At 39.1% G+C, this 22,963-nt stretch overlaps 1 protein-coding gene across 1 annotated transcript; it reads right to left on the bottom strand.

The window, feature by feature from the left end:
- Positions 1 to 2,453: 2,453 nt before the first annotated feature.
- LOC109479453 (T-cell-specific guanine nucleotide triphosphate-binding protein 1-like) lies at positions 2,454 to 5,853 on the bottom strand. The gene is made up of 4 exons (XM_019781418.1): positions 5,811 to 5,853; positions 3,799 to 4,721; positions 2,813 to 3,007; positions 2,454 to 2,461 (listed from the first exon to the last, which is right to left on the bottom strand). Exons 1-4 carry the CDS (start codon positions 5,837 to 5,839, stop codon positions 2,454 to 2,456), a joined length of 1,155 nt encoding a protein of 384 aa, XP_019636977.1. The 5' UTR covers positions 5,840 to 5,853.
- Positions 5,854 to 22,963: the final 17,110 nt, after the last annotated feature.

The raw sequence follows: 22,963 nt of genomic DNA on the forward strand, positions 1-22,963 counted from the left end.
TTTCTGAGTCTTCTGTGTAACTTTTGTGTGTGTTACTATGTACATTTGCACATGAATGAGTGAGAGAGCGTGTTTGTTTATGTATGCCTGTGTCTGTGTATGTAGGTGTCCATGTGTATGTAATATGCTGTGTCTGTGCAAGTGTGCATATGCTTGTGTGTGTCTGTGTGTCTGTGTGTTTGTGTCCTGTATGCTTGTGCAAGTGTCTGTGTGTGCCTATTCCAGCCATTCATTTGCTACATCTGACGTTCAGCCTCGTTCATTCATATTCAATGATGACAAGACAAGAATACAAGTTCAATCATCTATTCTAAACAACAGCAGTTGGGTAGTACAAGCCACTTCACAGATAGCATCAAAACTTACACTGTCACTCAGAAAATTACTGCCAAAAACACCTCAACAGAAAGAATACTTAGCTTCATCTATATAGAAACTTACTTTGCTATGGCTTTTGCCCTAAGATTAACAGTATACTAGTACATCTTACATCTGCTCCGGCATAATATGATAATCTTGGGTAATACTATATCTTCCCAATGTTCGAAAGCGAGTGCTGATTGTATGTCCAGTAATATCCATTCTAATCTTCTACAAAATCACTTGTTTGTAATGGACATTGTAACCCGCGTGATTAGATAATAGAGCCTGGAGCACAACAAGCAATAGAAAAAAATTCACCATGACTAGATCACTAATTATACTAATGCCACACCGACTTAATTTTATGGATGACATCCACGGGCACATTGATTTTCAACAGTTTAAAAAAAAAAAGATCACGTCCACCGAGGCTCTGGCCTGGTTCTAGGCCTGGGTAGTCCATGGTAGTTTGCGACAATACGGAGCCGGTGGTAACTATGGAGGATGGCACCCAGGCTACCGAAGCTCCACAACGCAAGAACTCAGTACATACCTACAGTGTCGATTTCATAAATTCTGCAAAAAGCCAGCATGTGTCAGCTTGTCGTATACATAGCTATATACTGTCGCAAATTCACAATACTAGCTTTGTATTCCTGTGGTTTAGTAGCATTTTTATTTTTGGCTGGAATTTTTTTTATTTGCCTGCGCACACAAGTTTGGGGGTCTTCAGAGGATGTCATCCATAAAATTAAGTCGGTGTGGCCTAATCAATTATAATAATCTCCAAGCAGAGGTTTAGGCATTGACCTATTTTGTTAGCGGGATGTGTGTTGTAATCAGGCATTCTTTTTTGTACTTGTATCATTTTTTGCCAGCCAAATGAAATAATCTTTGGGTGTAATATCGGCTACTGCCCTCCCAGTGATATTGTTTGGCCAATTTGACTGTCTTGTAGCCACCGAAACATCTGCTTGAAAATATAAAGCATATAACATAACATTCACCAGCCATCATTCAAAATGTTAAAGTTTACAGATATGGTGCTCTTATACAGAAGCCTCTTCGTAATTGTCACAAACAATGATGAATGTACTTTGTCTTCAATATTTATGGAGTATTAAGTCACAAGCAATGTCACTCTGAAACTTCTAGAAAACACAAATGTAGTACACACCCACACTAGCTTTGTACATACATTTTTAACGACGAGCCAAACATTTTTCACCAGAAAATAGGATATGCCGAACACATTCTGATTTTTCTATCACTTCATTCATTTATCTATCAAAGATTCTTGTGTAGTTATTGAAGATCACAGATAACATAAACTTTTAGATAAATGTTAGTATGCTGCTGGCAGCCCTGCAGTTGACATGGGTGGTGGCCTGGCTAAGACAGTTTAGCTTGCTAACATAGAGTAGTTAGCTTGACCAGTAATGCAGAAAGTACTAGGAATGACCGTTCTGTCACTGAACCCTTGATGAACCATGTACTGCCTGATAGTTTGGACATTGGCTGGCAGTTACTAGTAGTTATTTTGTTTTTCAGTTCATTTTTACAAAGTGCAGGTCTATAGTGGTTTATTGGGCTGCCAGTGTCAGTGAACAACACATTTTCAAGGCATATTTCAAACACACAAGTGGCAAAGCTAGTTCACCTGGGCTCTGAGAAAAACATTTCAATTTGCATGCGAAATACAGATTTAAGTAAACCCTTTGATTCAACTTTGACAGGGCTGATTTCAAATTTGAAGAAGGCTGACTTTGCAGACTGGAAGTTGCAGGTACTGTAGTATACGTATTGTTATAATTTGTGTAATCTTGTTACAGTTAGCCTGACTAAATCTGCGCTCCTAGCGGCCGGCCCGGAATTACACCAGCCGCCTGGGCCGGCCGCTAGGAGCGCAGATTTAGTGAGGCTATGTTACAGTTATCTGAGTCATTCTTCATGGTTACAACGTTACTAGTACATTTAAAACCAGTATGTTCATCTTTTAAAAAAAAATGACCAGTAAGATGCTAATTTGTTCCTGTAATTGGTTAGATAGTCTGGGATATTTCATGTAGCTGTGGGGGTCAATGCACCATTCAAGCTGCTGGGGAAAAAAGTCACAGTGGGGCATCTCCTTATTGCTCTTGCCCAGGGTCTAAATTGGGGTCTTTAATTCATTAAAGTTGCTGTGTGCAAACATTTATGTGCTTGCTACACAGAATAGAACTAAAAGCCCCAATGTCAATGATAAACCCTTTTTCAGTGCTCTAACGTCCTTGATCAAATGCATGATCAAAGAGATCACTGGCGCACTTCTCCATACGTGAAATCATTACATCCAGGACTATGAGCATTCTTTGCATGTTAGATGAAGCAGTAATAGCAGCACCAATTACAGGAAAAACGAACGTCACAACAGTCTCAACTACACCAGGCATCATATTTAACTCCCTACAAATGGTACTCACAACTGCCACTGCCTCAGACCCACAGCTAGCAAGGGTATCGTCTGTCCCGGCCAGCAATCTTGCAGACACGAACCTCTTGAGATCCTGCGGATTCTTCTTGGTCATCTTGGCGAGTTGTTCCACCGTATGTTCTGTCAGGTTAAAGGCCTCTTTGTAGCTTCTATACGCCGAATGGAGGGCATCTGTAATCAAGGAGGGACAGGTTAGTGCGTATAATAATTTTATATGACTTATGTATGAAATATGAACGGCAACCTACATGTAGGTAAACGTCATTAAGGAAATGATACAGATGCATTTTATTGCAAAAAATTATTTCAGATCCCTAAAACATCTTAGAAGTTTAAGAAAGGGAAATTTCCCTTTCTTAAACTTTTAAGATGTTTTAGGGATCTGAAATAATTTTTTGCAATAATCAAACAGCTTCAATACAATTTCATCACAATATTCTTCTGCATACCTTCGAAAAACCTGTCAAGCACACCGTTTTTCATGATTTGCAAGGAATATTTGGTTTGTTGCTTTACTTGGCTTGTTAACGAATCCCAAACAAGAGTTCCACGATCTCATACCTTCGCCAAATGATGCCAAATTAACCCTTGCGGTTGACGGATTATACAATTTTAATCATTGATTTTGTAAATAAGAGCCTCATTTGCATGGATTATATCAATTGATCATATTCTCCACCCAATGACAGCCTTATCTTAACAAAAAGGCTGTTATATAGCACTTCCTCATAGATTATGCAAATGATGTCAGTACCCAGGAAAGCCGCTAGGGGGCCCAAAATCTAATCATTCCTAGGTCTCATAAAGACCTACCCACCTACCAAGTTTCATTTCAATCCATCCGCTGCTTCTCGAGTTATCTTGCTAAACCACACACAAACACACACACACACAAACGCTACTGAAAACATAACCTTCTTGGCGAAGGTAAAAATTGTAAATTAATTTTTCTTGTGACCTACCGGGAACAGAAATAATGCCAACGAATGGAACAAAGGAGCCTTTAGTTGCTGCCCAGGCAACGTTTGCCATCTGGCGCCTGAGGATGTCTCCCCTTTCCTTGATGGTGCCCTTGGAGAAGTCTCGGCAGGTGGTGATGACAGCCATCTTCTGAAAGGCACTCAAACCACCGAACATGGCCTTCCTGAAGCTAGGTATGTCCCATTCGCCCTTCAGCACGCTGTCGTACCGACCGCTGATGATGAAAACATCTGTGGCTCGCACCTCGCCTTCCCATCCCACCTGCTTCAGGACGCTGATGTAGTCCTCGCGAAGCTCTTCCACCAAGTTGGCCACCGCTTGGTCCTTTGTCTTGCCCTCAAAATAGTCGGGATCGTCGTTCTCCTTGTCCTGCAAATCTTTGTCGAACTGTGACCTGACGAACAGAACCTTCTTCCCCATATCCCGGGCCTTCATCCCGATCTGCACGGCGTTGTGCTGGATGCGCCCGCTGCTGAACACCAGGAACACGTGGCATTGCTGCATCTTTTTCCCATGTTTGTCGAGATACTGCTTGATGTTGAAAGCGTGTTTGTCTGAGGTTCCTTTCTTCAGGAGGACACCGGGGAAGTCGACGAAGCAAAGGCTGTTTGGGCGATTTGGATCAGGATACTCCGTGACTTCCGATGTAGTGTGACAAAGGCCGACTTTAGCTGCACCCTTTTCATTCGGCTTCAGCTCGCGAATGGAGTTGATGAAGGTGCTCTTTCCTGCTCCGGGGTCTCCCACGATGCCTACGTTCACTTTCTGCTTTTTCCAAGCCTCCACATTTTTTGTTGCGTACTCTTGAATCTTCTTCAGTAGCTCTGTTTGAGCCCCGCCGGGAGCAGCAGCCAAGCTTTTCAACACTTCCTGTTGCTCTTCGTCAAATTCTCCAATCATCTCCCTTATGATTGATGAAGAAATGGATTATAACAAAAATGATTTAATATAAATAATTTGCAGTACATGTGCCTTCGACAACAAATAACAGTTCTTTAACTACGCAAGATATGCTATCATTTGCATACAGTCAAAGGTATACCACCTCTACATGAGGACCATCTGGCTATTGTGACCACTAGTACTTTCTGGTGGTCCTTTAGATAATTTCACCACAATCTCAACATCCCCGCGCGACGCCCGCATAGAGGTAGAAGCGGCCGGATAAACTAAACTAAACTTTAGATAATTTCTCCCATTGACACAAACATCAAGTTAGAACAGTTACCTGTCCACAAAATAACAAATCTCGATCCCCTGAGTGGTCTTTTTGGACAGGTTTGACTAATTTGCCAATAATTTTAATGTTTGATATAATTTAGAAATTGAATAATTCAAAGAATAGGGCAACGGATCGTCGTGATTTTTTGTATGACAGGTGGCTTAAGTGATGCTTGATCATTAAAAAAATGAAAATCATTAAGCAAAATGACCTGAAATAGCATTCAAATTAAAGATGGGGAGGAGCCTATTTTGCAATGTGGTATTTTTGGGAGAAGTGCATTGTTGCATATAAGGGTCCAAATGTAGAAAATTCCGTTTGGAGGGGAGTTAAGGTGGGATGGTCCATGTATAGACAATAGTAACTTTGAATTGGTTCATTTCTGGAAAGGTTCATTTGTAATAGTCATTTTGCATGAGAGAGGGATGTAATATGCTACATTTGCGCGCAAATGTTGCTTTTCTAGTTCAGTCTTGAGTTATCGTTTTCCAAAATCTCCAACACCAACACCATATGTATATCTATAGAACGAAAGATACATATATACCCATGCATGAAGCGTAGAGTCAACAGCCTAAGCAAAGAAAAAAAAACCCAGGGGGCATATTCAAAAGTGTCCTTTGGCGGACACCTACCCACAAGTTAAATCATGATACATCTGCAACATTTCAAGTACTTAGTAATCCTGTACACAACGTCTCCTCTATAAACATGCATAATTCGAAGTAAACCACTATATATGTCGTTCAAAGTTAAAATATTACTACTTACACTGTTTTATCCTCCTTGCTACACGCCATTGCTGATGCTGTGTAGTCACCTAAAATACGAATAAACAAGAGTTCCGCGATCTCATACCTTCGCCAAATGATGTTAACCCTTGTGGGTGACGAATTATACAATTTTAATAATTGATTTTGTAAATAAGAGCCTCATTTGCATGGATTATATCAGTTGATCATATTCTCCATCCAATGACAGCCTTATCATAACAAAAAGGCTATTATAGCACTTCCTCATAAATTATGCAAATCAGGTCAAAATTTGAATAAATTATATTTATTGATGTTCACCTTCACTTAACTTCCAAATGTGGCAAGTATGAAATTCGGGGTGCGGCAGTTACAACTATGGAATTATAAGAATTTGCCATTAATTATGCAAATTAGGTCCTCATTTACATAATCTATATCCTCAGATGTTTTTCTCGTTCTCAAGTAGATGTCACAAGTGTTTCATAGTTCTATTATCGAACAAAGCAGATTTATAGAATTTCCTCATTAATTATGCAAATTAGCTCCTGATTTGCATAATTGCCATCTGATTATGTCAAGCATCACTTCAACTACCTACATACCAAAAATCACGACAATACGTCAACCGGTTCTTGAGTTATCGTCCTTCAAATTTTTTTCAACAAATGCTCCTGCAGTTCCAGAACAAGGCGCTAGGGGACCCAAACTCATGTCACTGCTTCCCTACCCCAAGAGCTATCTACCAACCAAAATTCATGACCCTAGCATGTCCAGAACACGAGATATCAAAACCGGAAGTTCAGCTGCAGTACCTAGGAAAGCCGCAAGGGGGCCCAAAATCTAATCATTTCTACGTCTAATGAAGACCTACCCACCTACCAAGTTTCATTCCAATCCATCCACTGCTTCTCGAGTTATCTTGCTAAACCACACACACACAAACACACACACACACAGACAAACGCTACTGAAAACATAACCTTCTTGGCGAAGGTAATAACGTTACTGTATTTTCCATTGAACGCAAGGTACCAGAGTAAGTATTAGTTAAGGGTGGGTGGAGCGAGTTTATGTGGATTTGGTACAGCCCCGCCCTCCCAAGGATTTTGTTGGCATCCCGAGGGCGGTTTTTAAAGCACTCATTTGAATTTTCCTAGAAACCTTACCAACAACATTACAGCTTGTAGTACGTCCTTTTGTTCTCATTCATAAGCTGAGCTACTTTTCGCAGCCTTTATAATGTGAGATATGCATAGCGGTTGCTTTCTTGTCATATTAGCCCCACAATGCCTTCTGTTTTTGAGTTGAAAAATTCTGGGTTGTCTGTTAAGACAGCAGTGATCAAGAAAAAGTGATCACTGACAATATACTTTATGAAGCACGCATTAAAGGACTTCAAACTAGTGTTCCCTGTGTTCCCAGCCGTCGCAAACAGCAACAGGAGAGACAGCTTCTTGAGCTTGTGACTCCTCATTATATTTCTGAAATGAATCATATCTAATTCGAAATGATAAATTATTAATCGTGATGCACTCTGTGATATTACTATTGTCGCCGACGTTACCTTAAAACGTGGCATTAAAGGTATCAAATTCTATTTCAGGGCGGCGAATCAAAACGAAAAACTAAGGATGAGGACACCTGTCTGATATTGACATTTACTGTCATTTCTGAAGACATTTTCGTCATCATTTCAAATTCTAAGCAGTTGAAATAGCCCCAAAACAAGCTACGTGAGGCGCCTCTTATTTACGGGTAACGCCCATGAATACAATGTAGCTGTAACCAGCAGCGGCAGCCTGCGGTACAAAACAAGCACATCGCATTCTTACCCCAGAGACATCAATGTACTTTGGAATAGGATTCAACTTACTACATGAAAAGAATTACCAGAAAATTGACTTAGAAAATCCCATTTTGCCACTCAGAAATCCCTTTAAGTCGTGGTCCACTGTTCATTTTGCCTGCCGAAAAGAGCTAGCTAGGGGAACGTTCCCTGTGCAGTGAATCTGTAAATTTTGCACATGGCGTCTGTAGTCCCTGTCAAGACGAGTGGAAGAGTAGCTTTTCAGTGAGGTAAAACTGAATTGCGATCACTTTCATTTTCAAACTTTATCCAGCAGTACCGTTCGAATTGTCTATGAGTATCGTTTACCTGGATATCTTACCTTCATAACCACATGCATGAACGCGTACATGTACAGTTTGTGTTATCTAGACTACAATTACAGGTTAAGTTCGTAGAATCTTACTAGTACTTCTCTTACCGTAGTAGACCGGTCGGTTCAGTCGTATAAGCGTTATTCCGTACCAAAACAAGGCGTGTCTCACACCGGGCCGTCTAGACTTTGGCTTCTTATTCCAAGGTCAACACCTGCGCTATAGACAATGGCCATCTTCGACGTCATTGATCGTGAGATTCTCGTGCCCATCGCAGCATGGGATGCTTTGTTTGTAAATGAATTGGTTCTGGGAACGATTGGGGCTGTTCTATGGTATTCATGGGGTACGTGTCTGGCTTGAATGCTGAAGCCACAAGCGGACGATCCGAGGGCTATTTACTGTCATTTCTGAACACATTTCACAGCCGTTTCACATACTAAGTACTTGTCTTTGATAATGTTGTTACATTGAAATAAACTTTGAGATTAGAAATACTTTCTTGAGGTTAAATGATAAGTTAAAGAACAACATTTGTGAAGCAAATAAGGACAAAATAATGGCAACACTGATCGATCGTTATGATTATTATTTTAAATTGATTAATAAGGCCACACTAATTTAATTTCTTGGTTAACGGATTTTTTTTAGAAAAATAATGGAGCGGGCGGGCGAAAAAAACAGGCCTCATGAGGCCCAAAATGGTACGATATAGGAGCCATGAAGTCAACACACCAGGCTGGCTCAAAATCTAAACAATGAATTTTGAACTTTTAATGATACCACTGCATTGAAAGATGGAATAACTGTAACAACTAGGAAGAAAAGGACTGTTTTCAACTGTTCTGGGCAAAATATGAGCATTTTGCAGTTGATTTTGAATTTTTTTTGCAAATCAGAAAAAAATGAAGCGGCGAATCCGTTAACCAAGAAATTAAATTGGTGTGGCCTAATCAAGAAATATGCCAATCCTGGTGATTCATTGTCAGGTGGTAGGACCACGCCGCTGCAAGATGGCGAGTCACGGAGTTTGGAAGCGGCAGGACTCGGCGATTAAAATTCGTCTTGGAAGACGTGACATGTCCGTTTTAGGTGGTGAGCACTACTTGACGTTGTCCTATATATTCTCGTGACTCTTCTAAGTGAACATATTGTAAAGAAACGACGCAAAAACACAGAATAATGGCACTTATTTGCGGCGACGTTTCCACGGGTTTAATTCTTAGTAAAACGGCCGCTGGAGGGCGCTACTTTCGGTACCCCCAAAAGTACCAACTTTGAAAGTTTTACATTGCCAAAATATTATCTGTGCTCGTTGACAAGTTGAAAAAAATCAAGAGATTGAATCTCCTAAGGGGATCGGGAAAAACGCTGGAGAACACTTTGTTTATGGATGTAAAGATAACGTTATATATCAGCATTTAGCACCAATTTTAAGTGGTGCACTTTCTATACCAATTGCTAGGTGGCGCTTTTAGACCGTTGGCGGGAAAATATCATGCACACGTTGTTGTGTTGATTTTCAACAACAGCAGTTCGTCCCAGTTTCTTGAGCGAACTTCTCCGTGTTTGGATTGGATGTATAATTACGGGCCTACAGCAGACTATAGGATACAACAGTGCCGGGCTTGGTGAAGGTAACAGTAACAAAGTGACAGAATATTGTGCTTTGTAGAGTGGAAGAAAATGATGTCTATGATAGTATGATCATTTTCAGGGTGGGAGGGGGGCACAAACTCAATTCCGGGCCAGCTTTATTTGATGGTAAGTTGTTAAAACTATTCAGTCATTATGGCATGTACAAATACATGTCACTGTGTCAATTTCCGTGAGTGAATATTTGTGATATGATGCATTATTTTATCTTTACAATAACATAACTATATTATGATTCCTTTGGAGACCTTATTGAAGAGAGCAGAATTTCAGAACCTCAATTATTTACTATTGTGAGCAGTTAGCTCCTTGGTTTAACTTTATGTTTTTGAGTGAGTGATCCCTGTTTTATGGCCTTTTATCCAATATATACTGTGTGAGTTTCTTGAACATCTATATAATTAGAATGACAGTCCTGTTTTCATGTGTTTTTTGACTTTGACAATTGATTACATGATCATAATATTTTATTGATATGCTCTTTTTCAATACTGGCCACTCATAATTTACTAGTACCCAAGTAATCAAGCGTTAGACCAAATGTTGTGGGTTAGTCATCATGATTATGCATACTTGAGAGCTTCAACTGTTTTCAATGTTTTCAAAAGTCTTTTTTTTTCTTTTTACAGAACAATTAATGATGGCTGTAAAATACGTTGAGTTGTGTTTGAAATGCATTTCCATCTGTCATTGGTATTTGACTGAGATATTGATGTTTAAATTACTAGTAGCATTTTATCCCTGTTTCAAATGCAGCATTACTATTGGTAATGTTAGTAGTTTGTTGTCTATAGCATAATAGGCTATGATGTTTCTTTAGCTGGCTTGAATTTTGAAATGAATGTTCTTTTAGTGTGTAACGTTACCTACATAACTTGTCATATGAATTGTTTCAACTTGTTGTGGTGTCTTCTGTAACATGTATTGTTTTTGTGTGCAATTTTGACTGCATGACAATAATTGTAATTTTGCTGTGCTCTTCTTTTGCTTAAGAAAAGTCAATGTTTTTCTTTTAATGCCCACCATCATTATTATGATCATTCTTGCATACTCTTTAACACCTGATCAAAGTGAGGAAAGTCATGTAAAGTGCCTTTCCCAAGGGCACAAGGTAGGTGACATGGCAGGATTCGAACATGGGGCCTCTTGATTCTGATCTGAAAGCTCTGTTGTTGCACCAAATGACCCACATTATGTTCCATGTTCTCTTGTCTGATGCAGCTGTTGTGTTACGCCGAAAGGCGGTTATACCGGCTATACAGATACAGATACAAATACATACATGTACATGTTTTGTAGATATCGTTGGTGTACACTGATGTATGTAACTTTGGCAATATTAGCTAATTTTTTAAAATGATATTTAAAATGCATGTCCATTAGTTGATGTGTTGTTGATTACTGAGGTATCTCATTGCTTGAAAATCATGTGCATTTTGCACATTGCACATGGGTATTTTGAGTCCTGACTATAATATTTTCACTCTGCAATTTCCAATGAATGTTCTGTTGATATGTTTTGGTGACAACATCATTATACAATTGTTTTTATGTGATATCTTATGTGAGATGTATTTTATGTGATTGTTGCTTGGTCAGGGTATTTTAAAGAGTTTAAAAATGGTACACACTTCTTTCTCTGCTTAGCACTCAGCACATATGAGAAAGAGTGTGGGAAGGTCAAACACACAGCACTACCAGCGGACTAGCCCCCTGCTGTAGTGCATTGCAAGAATGTGTGTCGCCCAAGGGCTACGAAATGGAGATGGGCACCACCCTACGCTCAGACAAGAGCACGGGAGACCTTCCTTCCTTCCTTCCTTCAGGGTATTTTCATGTACAATTGTGAGTGAATGTTATTGCGATTTGGCTGCATTCTTGTCTTTTTTCCATGCTGCCTCACTAACCTGGTCATGTTGCATGTTCTCTTGCCCCCAACGTTAAGCAGGAACAATTTGTATTTATTATTATGAAATTTTATCTTGTATGATGACATGCCTGTTCTGTAAATATGTATGTACATGTATGTGGCAGTAAAGTTGGCATATGATTTTTCTGAATGTGTTTTTCTTTCAACACCTTAGGTTATGGGAAGTAAAGCTGATCTGACCATGTGGGACCTGGCCATCCCCTGTGTGCTGTGGGACCTGGCAGCTATCCTGTGTACCTGTCATTCCAGGAGGACCTGCTATATTCCAGGAGGACCTGTTTGTGTTCCTGTGTAAGCTGCCAGGCCTGAGTCTGCTCTGACAAGAGAACATCGGACTTTAACTGTGAGTTGGCTTCCACTTCTAGGACTCTTTCACCAGTAGTGGCCTGCATGTCGCAGGGCGTAACCAGTCGCTTTGGTTTTGCGTAATCAGCCGCTTTGATTTTGAGTAATCAGTCGCTTTGATTTTGAGTAACCAGTCGCTTTGATTTTGCGTAATCAGTCGCTTTGATTTTGAGTAACCAGTCGCTTTGATTTTGAGTAATCAGTCGCTTTGATTTTGTGTAATCAGTCGCTTTGAATTTGAGTAATCAGCCGCTTTGATTTTGAGTAACCAGTCGCTTTGATTTTGAGTAACCAGTCGCTTTGAATTTGAGTAATCAGCCGCTTTGATTTTGAGTAATCAGTCGCTTTGAATTTGAGTAATCAGCCGCTTTGATTTTGAGTAACCAGTCGCTTTGATTTTGAGTAACCAGTCGCTTTGATTTTGCGTAATCAGTCGCTTTGATTTTGAGTAATCAGTCGCTTTGATTTTGAGTAATCAGTCACTTTGATTTTGAGTAATCAGCCGCTTTGATTTTGAGTAATCAGTCGCTTTGATTTTGAGTAATCAGTCGCTTTGATTTTGAGTAAGCAGCCGCTTTGATTTTGAGTAATCAGCCGCTTTGATTTTGAGTAATCAGTCGCTTTGATTTTGCGTAATCAGTCGCTTTGAATTTGAGTAATCAGCCGCTTTGATTTTGAGTAATCAGTCGCTTTGAGTTTGAGTAATCAGTCGCTTTGATTTTGTGTAATCAGCCGCTTCAATTTTGCGTAGTTTGTTGCCGGACTGCTCTGATTTATCATTAAACGTAATCTGCGCTTTATGCGTAAAGCGTCCAGCCTGCATGACTGAAGCGTAATACGTGGCCGCTGCTTTCCGGGATTTTAGCGCAAAGCGTGATCGGGAATTCCCATGCAGATCCTTCAAAATGACAACAATGTTGGGAAAGGGCATGTTTGCGATCCTCTGAATTTCTAATTCCAAACACCATTGTTGAAACTGGCCCTCCCTGCTTTATTTGTTGTCATTTTTGAAGAGTTCACATTTCCTCTAGTAATACTTAGTGTAAGGTTGTGACTAATATTTTATTGTAGATATGGTGGAGAACACAGTACATTTTCCTATTGAAGAAAGCACTTCAAATATTGTCTGTTGTTTCATTCTGTATGGCAATGGGATATATTTTCAGCAACATGTCAGTGATCAAACTGTTTTTTCCTGATATCCTCATAATGATTATGATCCACATTCATAGTTCACAATTTTTATTGCAGAAACGGTTTTTGAACTCACTGTGAAGAAATAAAATGGTGACAAAATTACTCAAAACTGTTTAGGATTTCTATAATGCAGTTATTGCCAACTTTTTTCCAAACAATTCTTATTCATTTTTTTTCCAAAAAAGACTTATGATAATTTGGTACACCTGAGCATACAAAATGTGAAACCTCAAAGTTACTATATTGGACTGAGAAAAGTACATTGTAAAATTGTATTAATGACTAATTCAAAACTAAGCTCAACCAATTAGCAAGGAGGTCCTTGCTCCAACTGTCCTTTTTTTAGCTTACACTACGTAAATAAACTGGTACAAGCATAATATGGCAGTGATACAGATTAAGTGAAAACGACAACAAATAATTGAAGAAACTCTAGACTTATACCCCCTTGACACTTACTTAAAACCTGACAGCCTATTTTGTCGTATGTTTTTTACGCAATGTTTGTGATTATGAAAAAGAACAAAAATGTCATGTCACTAGTCTTATAGTTGAATAAACCTGAAAGAGATATAAGACACACTCGGTCAAGGTTATTAAAACGCAAGGTATTGATAGGTGTTCTACAAAAGCCCTTTTGGAAACAATTTGAACATGTGAGTGGATTTCAGGAAAAAACACTTTGATCACATAATGATTGCTGGAAATATGTCCCATTTCTTTACAGAAAATGGATAAGACAATGTTGTGCTTTCTTTCTGTAGTGTGATATGTACTACAGGTGAGCTGTGTGTGGTTTTGAAAGAGAGGAATTGAGTTAAGGAATCAGCCAAAGAAAAGTAATCTATGTTTTTCACACAGATAAATATATATAATATATATACTCATTGGTTGTTTTCAATACAAATGTTGCAATGTGGTGACAGTTCCACATAACTTGAAGTAGTATAACTAAAAGGTACAATAGACACGCAGTTTAGAAATTTTTGGAAAGTTATTTTTTCTGTGAAATTGTAACAAGTATGATTACGTAGTATAGGACAAACCATGTAGTTTGCCTAAACCCATGTGTGAAAGTAGACAGTTGTAGTGCTAGTGTGAGTGTTGGCATTTTTTGTTCAGAGGTAATTTTTCAATTAATAAAAAAAAAAATAAATTAGGCTAGGTCTAGGGAAAAAAATTAGTTGTGTTTCCTATTTGAATCCTGAAAAATTAGGGTTGGTAGGTAGAGATTACCTTTTTTTTCTTCCTCTTTTTTTTTTAAAGACTTAAGCAATCTCTAGTGATGAAACAGTTTCATGAAGTAACATTTGCATACCTTTGAGCCACTTATATTTTCCCTTTCGACGTTAATTGGATACAAAGAAAAGTCTAGGGTCGACAGTTCTTTTTTCTAGTGTTGGTCGGGAAACAGGAAACACAACATAGCATTTTTTTCCAGGCCCTTAAATACAGACCAACTAAGTGTGAGGTTAACATGTTTTACGTAGGGTCAATTTATATTTTGTTATAATTATTTGAGGTCCTAGATAATTCTAAAAAAAGTACTGTAGACAGACAGTTGTAGTGTGAGATTGTTATCAATGTAAATTCTGGGGAAGAACGTTTGAGTGCATATTATCTTTGAGGAAATAATGGGTTAAGTTTTGTTTGGCTGATTCCTGTAAGTCATGTAGTTGATATCAGACTTTGTCATCACTGTTTATGGACTTGTATCAATTCCAACCACCTGTTGGAAAATTCAGGGCTCATCTCATGTTGATCTAGTAGAGTTTGACAGTGATGTTTTGCGCTGACAGACTTTATTTGATCAGCTTGAGACAAGGCCTGGGTTTTGGAACAGGAGGTTTTGAATTGTTACAAGTACGTAAACAGTGATAACAGAGTTTGATTGAGAAGTTAAATCACTTTGTGACGAAGCATAATTCCTCTCTTTCCATATGTTCTATCCTTCCACTTCTTGTCCCTGGGCTTAGCCTGGAGGAGGAACTTCTGTCCCAGGGTTCAAACTTACACATGCCTCGACTCTGCGTAGTAGACTTGTTGACGGCCTACTGCGCTAACGGAGAGGGGCTTTGTGTATTTTTGTTACCCTGGCCCGGAGGTTTTCTCCTCCAGGCTTCGATGCTAGGTGTGGTTGCTTGGTGTATATTGGCCTGTTGTTTAGTTCACTCACATAACACTTTTAATTTTCCCACCAAAAATTGTCACTTTGGTTGTTGAATTTTGTAGTTTTTTTTTTCAAAATCCTGCCTGCTAAAAAACACTTAGCATAATTGGGACCCTCAAGTAGATAATTAATTGGATTAAAGTTTTCCCGCCAAAAAACTTAGTATATGGGGGATCCTGACCTTTGACCTCTACTCACTTTCTCTGTATACTTAGCCACCACACTCATACCATCAAGTCACACTGTTCCAATGCTTTTACACTTAACTTCTCGAAACACTTTGTGACACTCATGCTACGTATGTCAACCAACCTCCTGAAACACTTAGTTACCTGAGTGAGATTTTTCTGCCAGAATGATTGTCACTCTACTGGTCAGTCAATGCACAGAAGTTTGCTCCCCTGGGGATGTCTTTGCGGAGACACGGTGCTTCGACACACCAGCATTCTTGTGCAATTGACTGACCAGTAGAGTGACAATCATTCTGGCAGAAAAATCAAACTCAGGTAACTAAGTGTTTCAGGAGGTTTGTCTGACATACGTAGCATGAGTGTCACAAAGTGTTTGGAGAAGTTAAGTGTAAAAGCATTGGAACAGTGTGACTTGATGGTATGAGTGTGGTGGCTATAGTAAAAGTATTCAGAGAAAGTGAGTAGAGGTCAAAGGTCAGGATCCCCCATATACTAAGTTTTTTGGCGGGAAAACTTTAATCCAATTAATTATCTACTTGAGGGATCCAATTACCCTAAGTGTTTTTGGCAAGGAGGATTTTGGCAAAAATTGATTATCAAACTCAGGGTCCCCATTAGCTTAATGTTAATGGGCAAGCTGCTTGAATGTTCAGGTAAGTATAAAGGCCAAAAGCAGAGAAAGGGTGGAGTAAAAGGTCTAAAGCATTATAGAAAAGGAGGTCTAGAAAAGCGTGATATACCGTGCAAGTTTAAGTGAAATGTTTGAGGAAGTTACCGGTTATTCCAATGCAGGGAAAGGGTGAAGTCTTCTGTGTGAGGAGGAATGTTGTGAGTTAAGGGACAAAGTGTTGGAAAAGGAGTGTAGGAAAGTGTGACGTTATAACAGTGGGGTTAAAGTGCCGCCAACTGATCCATTCCAACGGGTCCGGACCTTTTGGAGTAGTGGTTATCACGCTAGTGTCATAAGTTGGCTGTCCAGGTTTGATTCCTGGTGGTCAGGGGTTTTCCTGTTTCTACTTGCACCTATTTCACTGTGGTGTAGTGGTGAGTATCCCAAACACTGAGCCACAGGGAAACAAATAGGAACAAGTAGAAACAGGAAAACCCCTGACCACCAGGAATCGAACCTGGACAGCCAGCTTACAACACCAGAGCGCTAACCACTACTCCAAAAGGTCCTGACCCGTTGGAATGGATCAGTTAGCGGCGCTTGAACCCCCGTTACAATGTACTGTGTAATTAAAAGTGGAGAAAGGGTGAAGTAAATTAAAGTCTTTGTGAAGAGGAACTCTTGTGAACTCTGTGTGAAGAGGAATATTGTGAGTAAAAAGGTCCAAAGCATATTGAAGAAGGAATCCATAAAATGAAGCATTTAAAGAGATGTGAAAGTTAAGTGACTCGGTGTAAAAGAGAAGGAACACAATGGTCAGTTGCTAGGGTTTTTTTTCATTGCTATGTTCAGCAAAGTGTCAGCTTTGATAACATTTCAAAACTTAAAACATTTCAAAACATAAAATGTTTCAGTACACTGGTGTGAAGCAAGAATTTTGTCCAAAAAATATAATTTAGTCACTCGACAAAAAAATCCCTAGAGCACAAATCACGGGAAACAGTCATTGCAGTCATTTTGATCCATCAACAAGGTAAAATGGATAGTTCTTCATTCTGATCTTATGTTTAAATTTGCAGTAGGTTGTTTAAATTTACATGTTCACAGCCAAATGACAGAATAGATGTACTTTCCAGAAAATAGGTACTTGGGTATAAAAGGGCCAATAGGCCACACCAAGTAAATTGTATGGATGACATCCCCGCGCGCATTGATTTTGGCATGTTCCTAGAAAAAAAACAAGAACTTCCGCTTCCTGTTACTATGACCAAAGAGTCACGACAGTGCCACAAATCATCAGATTGACGTGAAACCTGTAACGCGAAGAAAGTGTCTATTACCATCCTGTTTTCACTGTCCACTGTTCCACCTGATTTATTGCTGTTTTGATGATGAATAAAAGACTTCTTGCTTGTTACACTGTGTCACCTCATTCAATTTGTGTCCTAACATTTGTTGTCTCTTAGTAATCTAGGCATCTTGTTTTTTAGGGCCCTACTTGTTTTTTTTTTCGCCCTCTCGCATTAGATTTAGGGTCTCCAAAGGACGTCATCCACAAAATTTACTTGGTGTGGCCTTACGGTAAAACACTGAAAACCAGGCTCCAAAAACATGACATTTTGTGCAGTTTGAATTACTTCGGATGAAACATAATTCAGGTTCAAAAGTAGGTAGAAACATTGCAAGCCAAACTTGACCACCGTGGAGGTTTGACAGTGAGGAAAGTTGCAAATGTAAAAGGAAAGTGTGAAGTTTACTGTGCAATTCATAGCAGAGTTATAGAGGGATAGAAATGTATGCAAGTGTGTGTACTTGGTTGTGTTGCTACACAAATAAACTATACTCACAACTCCCCCAGCCTGTGTCTTCTCTCACTGCTTTACTGGTAAAAGTCTCATCCTTCCTTCCTTCCTTCAGTATGTAGAGAATCCACCATGTGAAGAGAGGAAAACAAAAGTCAGTATACATGTACATATTTAAGAGCAAATCACATTTAGTGAGAACAAGTAAAATCTGAGATTTTATACCTTTTATACTTTTTATTGTACATTTTTATATGTCGTTTACAACAATTGTTGCGCGCCGTAGGACTAGGGTTTTAAACAAAGAATTTATCGAGACTGGACACCCCTCTGTGCGAGGGGTCACCTTCGTGGCCGAGACCGACAATACCTAATACACGCCAAAGGTCAACGGTCGCGACCACTTTAATGCTCAAAGGGGTGTTTTGGGGCCACCAAAAGCCACCATTTTCACGCCCGAAAACACATATACAATAAAAACAAAAGAACGTGCATCATCTGCAGCCCAATAGCAAAACATACACCGAGTCTCAAAAGAATCCGTCCACCCAAACGCGAGAAACAGCTGCGAACATGAAAATCTAAATCTCTCACAAAACCCTTCCGCGGAAGGATGTCTCCTCCCCCGGAGGTAACTAGGATACAGTAATTACATTGCCTGCAACACACTTCTTTTCACTGAATGTAACACTGTAAAAATCAAACTTTCTTCTGATACAAAATTTATGTCTTGACAGAAATACATCTCAAGTACTTTTTAAGTAAGTTGTAAAACATGCATTATCTCACCTGTAAAATCTCTTCACTCTTTGTCTTCAAGTTATCTGGTCTGGTTTGGACAGAAGTCGCCGGTCATCACAGGTTTCTCCCAGTCAGGACAGGAACATCAGAGGGACAGCTGACCCTCATGACACACCTACAGATACAAAAGGATTGTTATTGGGGGGCCCGCAAGCCCTTTTCCGTACAGCGTAATCGGCCGTTTTAATTCTACATAGAATGTAGATGGACCACTCTAATATTTTTGTGTAGAGCATATTCGGCATTTTAATTCTACGTAATGCGTTGTAGCCACTTGGAATTTATCGTAAAGCGTAATCGAGAGGTTTCCGAATTCAGCGTAGAGCGTTGTCGGGACCCCCCCTTGCAGGCCCTCTTATTGGCACCATTGAAGATAGTGATAAAATTGCACAATTGAACTATCCCTTTGCTTGAATACATTTACAAAGTTCTAGGCTCTAGAAAGTTTTTATCTTGTGTGATATGCCTCTCAGAATTCCTAAAACATTAGAGAAAAATTTAACATGTAAATTGTGAAAGATTGTCTCACCTGTACAAACTCTTCACTCTATTAAAGATCTGACTGCAAAAGTCAGCTGGTTTGCTTCAAGCCCCGGTCAACTGGTCTGGTCTGGACAGAAGTCACCGGTCATCACAGGTTTCTCCCCGTCAGGACAGGAACATCAGGACAGCTGACCCTCAGGACACATCTGACAAAAAAAGGACAATTAGTTTAGGGCAAGAGTTAAGCAACAAGTGACCAAGTGAAGATGATTGTATTTTGTTAGCCTCTTCCTAGAAATGTTGACTAGTCTAGTGCTTAATATGTAAACCTACCTACATTTTGTAGAAGAGAGAAAGTTGCAGAGTGGTACATGTAGTAAGAATCCTTATAACTTCTTACTACATGTATAATAAAGCATTGTCTCACCTGTGGATACTGTTGTCTTGCTCTTGAAAGTGTGTCATTCAATCCAGCCAGGTCAGGTTCAGACAGGAGTCCTTACTACTGCATCAGTCAGAAGTCACCTAACTATACAGACATTAGATGTTACACACTTGTCTCAAATAACACTATCAATAATGTAGATAGTGGATAAAATACAGAATTCAGATTTTCTCACCTGATATTTCTCTTTGGTCTTCAAATCTCCAGGTCTGGTCTGGTCCAATCTGTCTTGTCAGGTTCAGACAGGAGTCTTCACTACTGCATCTGTCAGCAGCCACCTAACAATACAGATATTAGAAGTTACACACTTGTATCAAATAACACCAAATAGCTGCAGGTAAAATGCAGAATTCAGATTTCTCACCTGATATTTCTCTTGGATCTTCAAAATCATCTGGTCTGGTCCAATCTGTCTTGTCAGGTTCAGACAGGAGTCCCCACTACTGCATCAGTCAGCAGCCACCTAACTACAGACATTACAAGTTACACACTTGTTTCAAATAACACCAAGTAAATGGTACTAGGTGAAAAAAGCACTGTTGAGATTTTTCTCACCTGGTATTCATCTGGGGTCTTCAAATCATCTGGTCTGGTCCAATCTGTCTTGTCAGGTTCAGACAGGAGTCCTCACTACTGCATCAGTCAGCAGCCACCTAACTATACACCATTAGATGTTCCACATTTGTTTCAAATATCACCAAGTATGGTAGCCTGTAGGTAAAATGTCTAATTCAGTATTATCTCACCTGATCCTGGTGCCTCTGTCATCACAAGTCTCATCTCATCTAGGACAGGAACACCTGCACAGCTGGCAGACCCTCAGGACACAGATCTAAAAAACTACATGGGTATATAAAAAGAATAATTATTTAGTTACAAAGACTGTTATTATATTATCAGCCCTGTCATTTAGCATCGTATATGAAATATGAAAAAAACATCGCACAAATCCGTACAACTGGATATCAGAATCTGCAAAGCTTCATTGATCTAAAAAAAGAATTGGAGGCTAGATATTTTACACCATTCTTGATTAATAAGAGTCGAATGTTTAATAGTTGGATACTTGTCTGACAAGAATTAGGTCCATCTAAGATTACATATTTAAAGTCTGAGAAATTTATTACTTGCTCTAAAGATTACTCTATAAAACTCTGTCTTTCGTAAAAAAAATAGCAAGCAAGCAGCAAAATTAGGGCATGGTATGTAATGTTATATTAACATGATATATAACATGGAATTGATTTTAAGGATCCATCCTTAAGCTATAGTTTAAGGATTTAATCATGCACACGTGCACATTCGGTCATTCCAATACATTGTATAGGTGTCTTTGAACCACGTGGAGACATACAAAAAGTTTTTGTAAGCGCATCTTTTTAGCAGAAATATGAACTTGTGTTGTGTACTTGACAAATAATATGACATAAAAAGACTCTTAACACTGTACAAGGCTACAAGCACACCGTACATTGAAAATGTTCAAAATGTTAAAATATGCGCGGAAAAATGGGCTCTTTCAAAGTCTGTCTCAAATCCGGAATTATCTCTCAGAGTTTACAGAACTATGTCACTTCTTTCTGAATATAATTTGTTAGATATGACATTTCTTTCTAGGGTATAATGTTAGCCAAATAGCTTGTTATTTACCTGTAAGAAAAGCGAAGTCGCCTCAAGTTCAAACAGGTTGTCTCCCAACCACCTCGCCATTTTCTTGTCTTCTCCAAAATTCACCAGGTCGGGATTCGACATCCGCGTTTTCTCCCCAAAACATTGTGAGAACGGCATAAATTTACCGCGAAAACTTCTCAACACTATAGTGTTCACTTGAGAAAGACATTCCTCCGATAAAAACTCGAGAAAGTACCGGGAAAGTTGCAAAAAATACAACATCCCAGAGAACTCTCGTTTTCCAAACCGCCATTTTGAAAGGACCATGCGCTATGCCAAATGAGTTTTTTTTTTACTCAGGTGTGCAAAACAGCCTTGTCTAATTAAGTTAACCTCACGGGTGCTGCTAGTATAAAAACGAAGACAACTTCAATCTTAAAGAAAAAAAATTACTTAGAAATACACCATTCCTGTTACCGACAAAGTTTTCATGAATAAGTTTTGGATAATAACTTTATGACAGAAACGGGCATCTGGGAAAACGTTATGATTTAGTCTGCCAACATCTGCTTGGAGATTAGATGGACCCAATATTGGCGGGAACAGAACATAATGTTGGTGTTAGCCAGAAGAAGAAATTCACCCTTGAGCAGAGGAGCACACTTTAATGTTATTATTCTACAAGATAACGGTAATATGGAAACGTCCGACATTAATACTGTCAATTAAAGTAAAGAAACTAGGGGCATATTATGGGTTAGACCGAGTGACTACTACAGTATATCATAACCATGTTGCTGATTAAAAATGCGTAAAAAAACATTTTAAAATGGGTAAATTTAGAAAAGCACTGCACGATAAATTGTTAATTGAGTCATTCTTTGTATCTATTCATGTATTTCACAAATAGAATTGAACCTAAAAAGAAGATCAATGAAAATCAGTCTCACAATAAAATATTTTTCTAGTCTCAAGAAACACCTGAATTTTAATACTTTGTCATCGATTATTTTACTCAAAGCCTACAGTAAAGAAAACGATTGGTTTGGGGCGTGTAAACACTTTGACAAAGTCACAATTTGAATTTTTCTGCAAAAAGTGAAAACCCCCTAATGAGCCTCTCAATTCTCGCAATTCCCAAAATACCGAAATCCACGAGTGGGCTGAAATCTCCGAAAATAAAGGACACGCCCATTTTTGCACTTCCGGTTTTGAACACCTCAATTTAGGTTCTCTTGGGGGTTACCATTTTTACTTGATCGATGTACAAATTTTAACTTTTCCAGAAAATACTCAGTATTTTCAATAAGTTTTCAACAGTTCTGTCGAACGTTTTTAACCATCGATAAATGCTTCTGAAGAGAAAAGCCTTACGTTGAAGTTTTATCTAATTTTTTCGGTCTCTCGCGGTCTCGCCGTTTGCTGAACGTGTCATTTCTGTGGTGAAGCCGCGACAACCGGAAATGGCTATTCTAATACAGTATTCTAATACAGTATTCTAATACAGTATAATACTAGTACAAATGTACTAGTAGTTCGTGCCCCAGATTACAACAAGTATTGAAGCAGGATTGTCATTTTTTTTAATCCCTAATGACTTATTCTCAGAATATAAACTTTTCAACATTACATTCTGGGGGAAGGTGAACTACATGTAGCTGGGGAATAAACTGGGTGTCGTCGGCGGGGCAGATTTCCGTCTCGTAAACTGTCGTCGCCTTTCCGAACGGTCGTCGCCTTTCCGAACGGTCGTCGCCTTTTCTCAGAG

This window comes from Branchiostoma belcheri, unplaced genomic scaffold, assembly GCF_001625305.1.
Source record: "Branchiostoma belcheri isolate BF01 breed outbred unplaced genomic scaffold, Haploidv18h27 scaffold49, whole genome shotgun sequence".
Classification (NCBI taxonomy): domain Eukaryota; kingdom Metazoa; phylum Chordata; class Leptocardii; order Amphioxiformes; family Branchiostomatidae; genus Branchiostoma; species Branchiostoma belcheri.

Bases quoted from the DNA above. Each gene is read 5' to 3' on its own strand.
- LOC109479453 (XM_019781418.1), bottom strand. From the start codon at position 5,839: ATGGCGTGTAGCAAGGAGGATAAAACAGT. The intron at 4,722-5,810 runs GTAAGTAGTAAT...ATCAATCATAAG, and splicing joins AGCAAGGAGGATAAAACAGT to GGAGATGATTGGAGAATTTG. The intron at 3,008-3,798 runs GTAGGTCACAAG...CCTTGATTACAG, and splicing joins TGGCATTATTTCTGTTCCCG to ATGCCCTCCATTCGGCGTAT.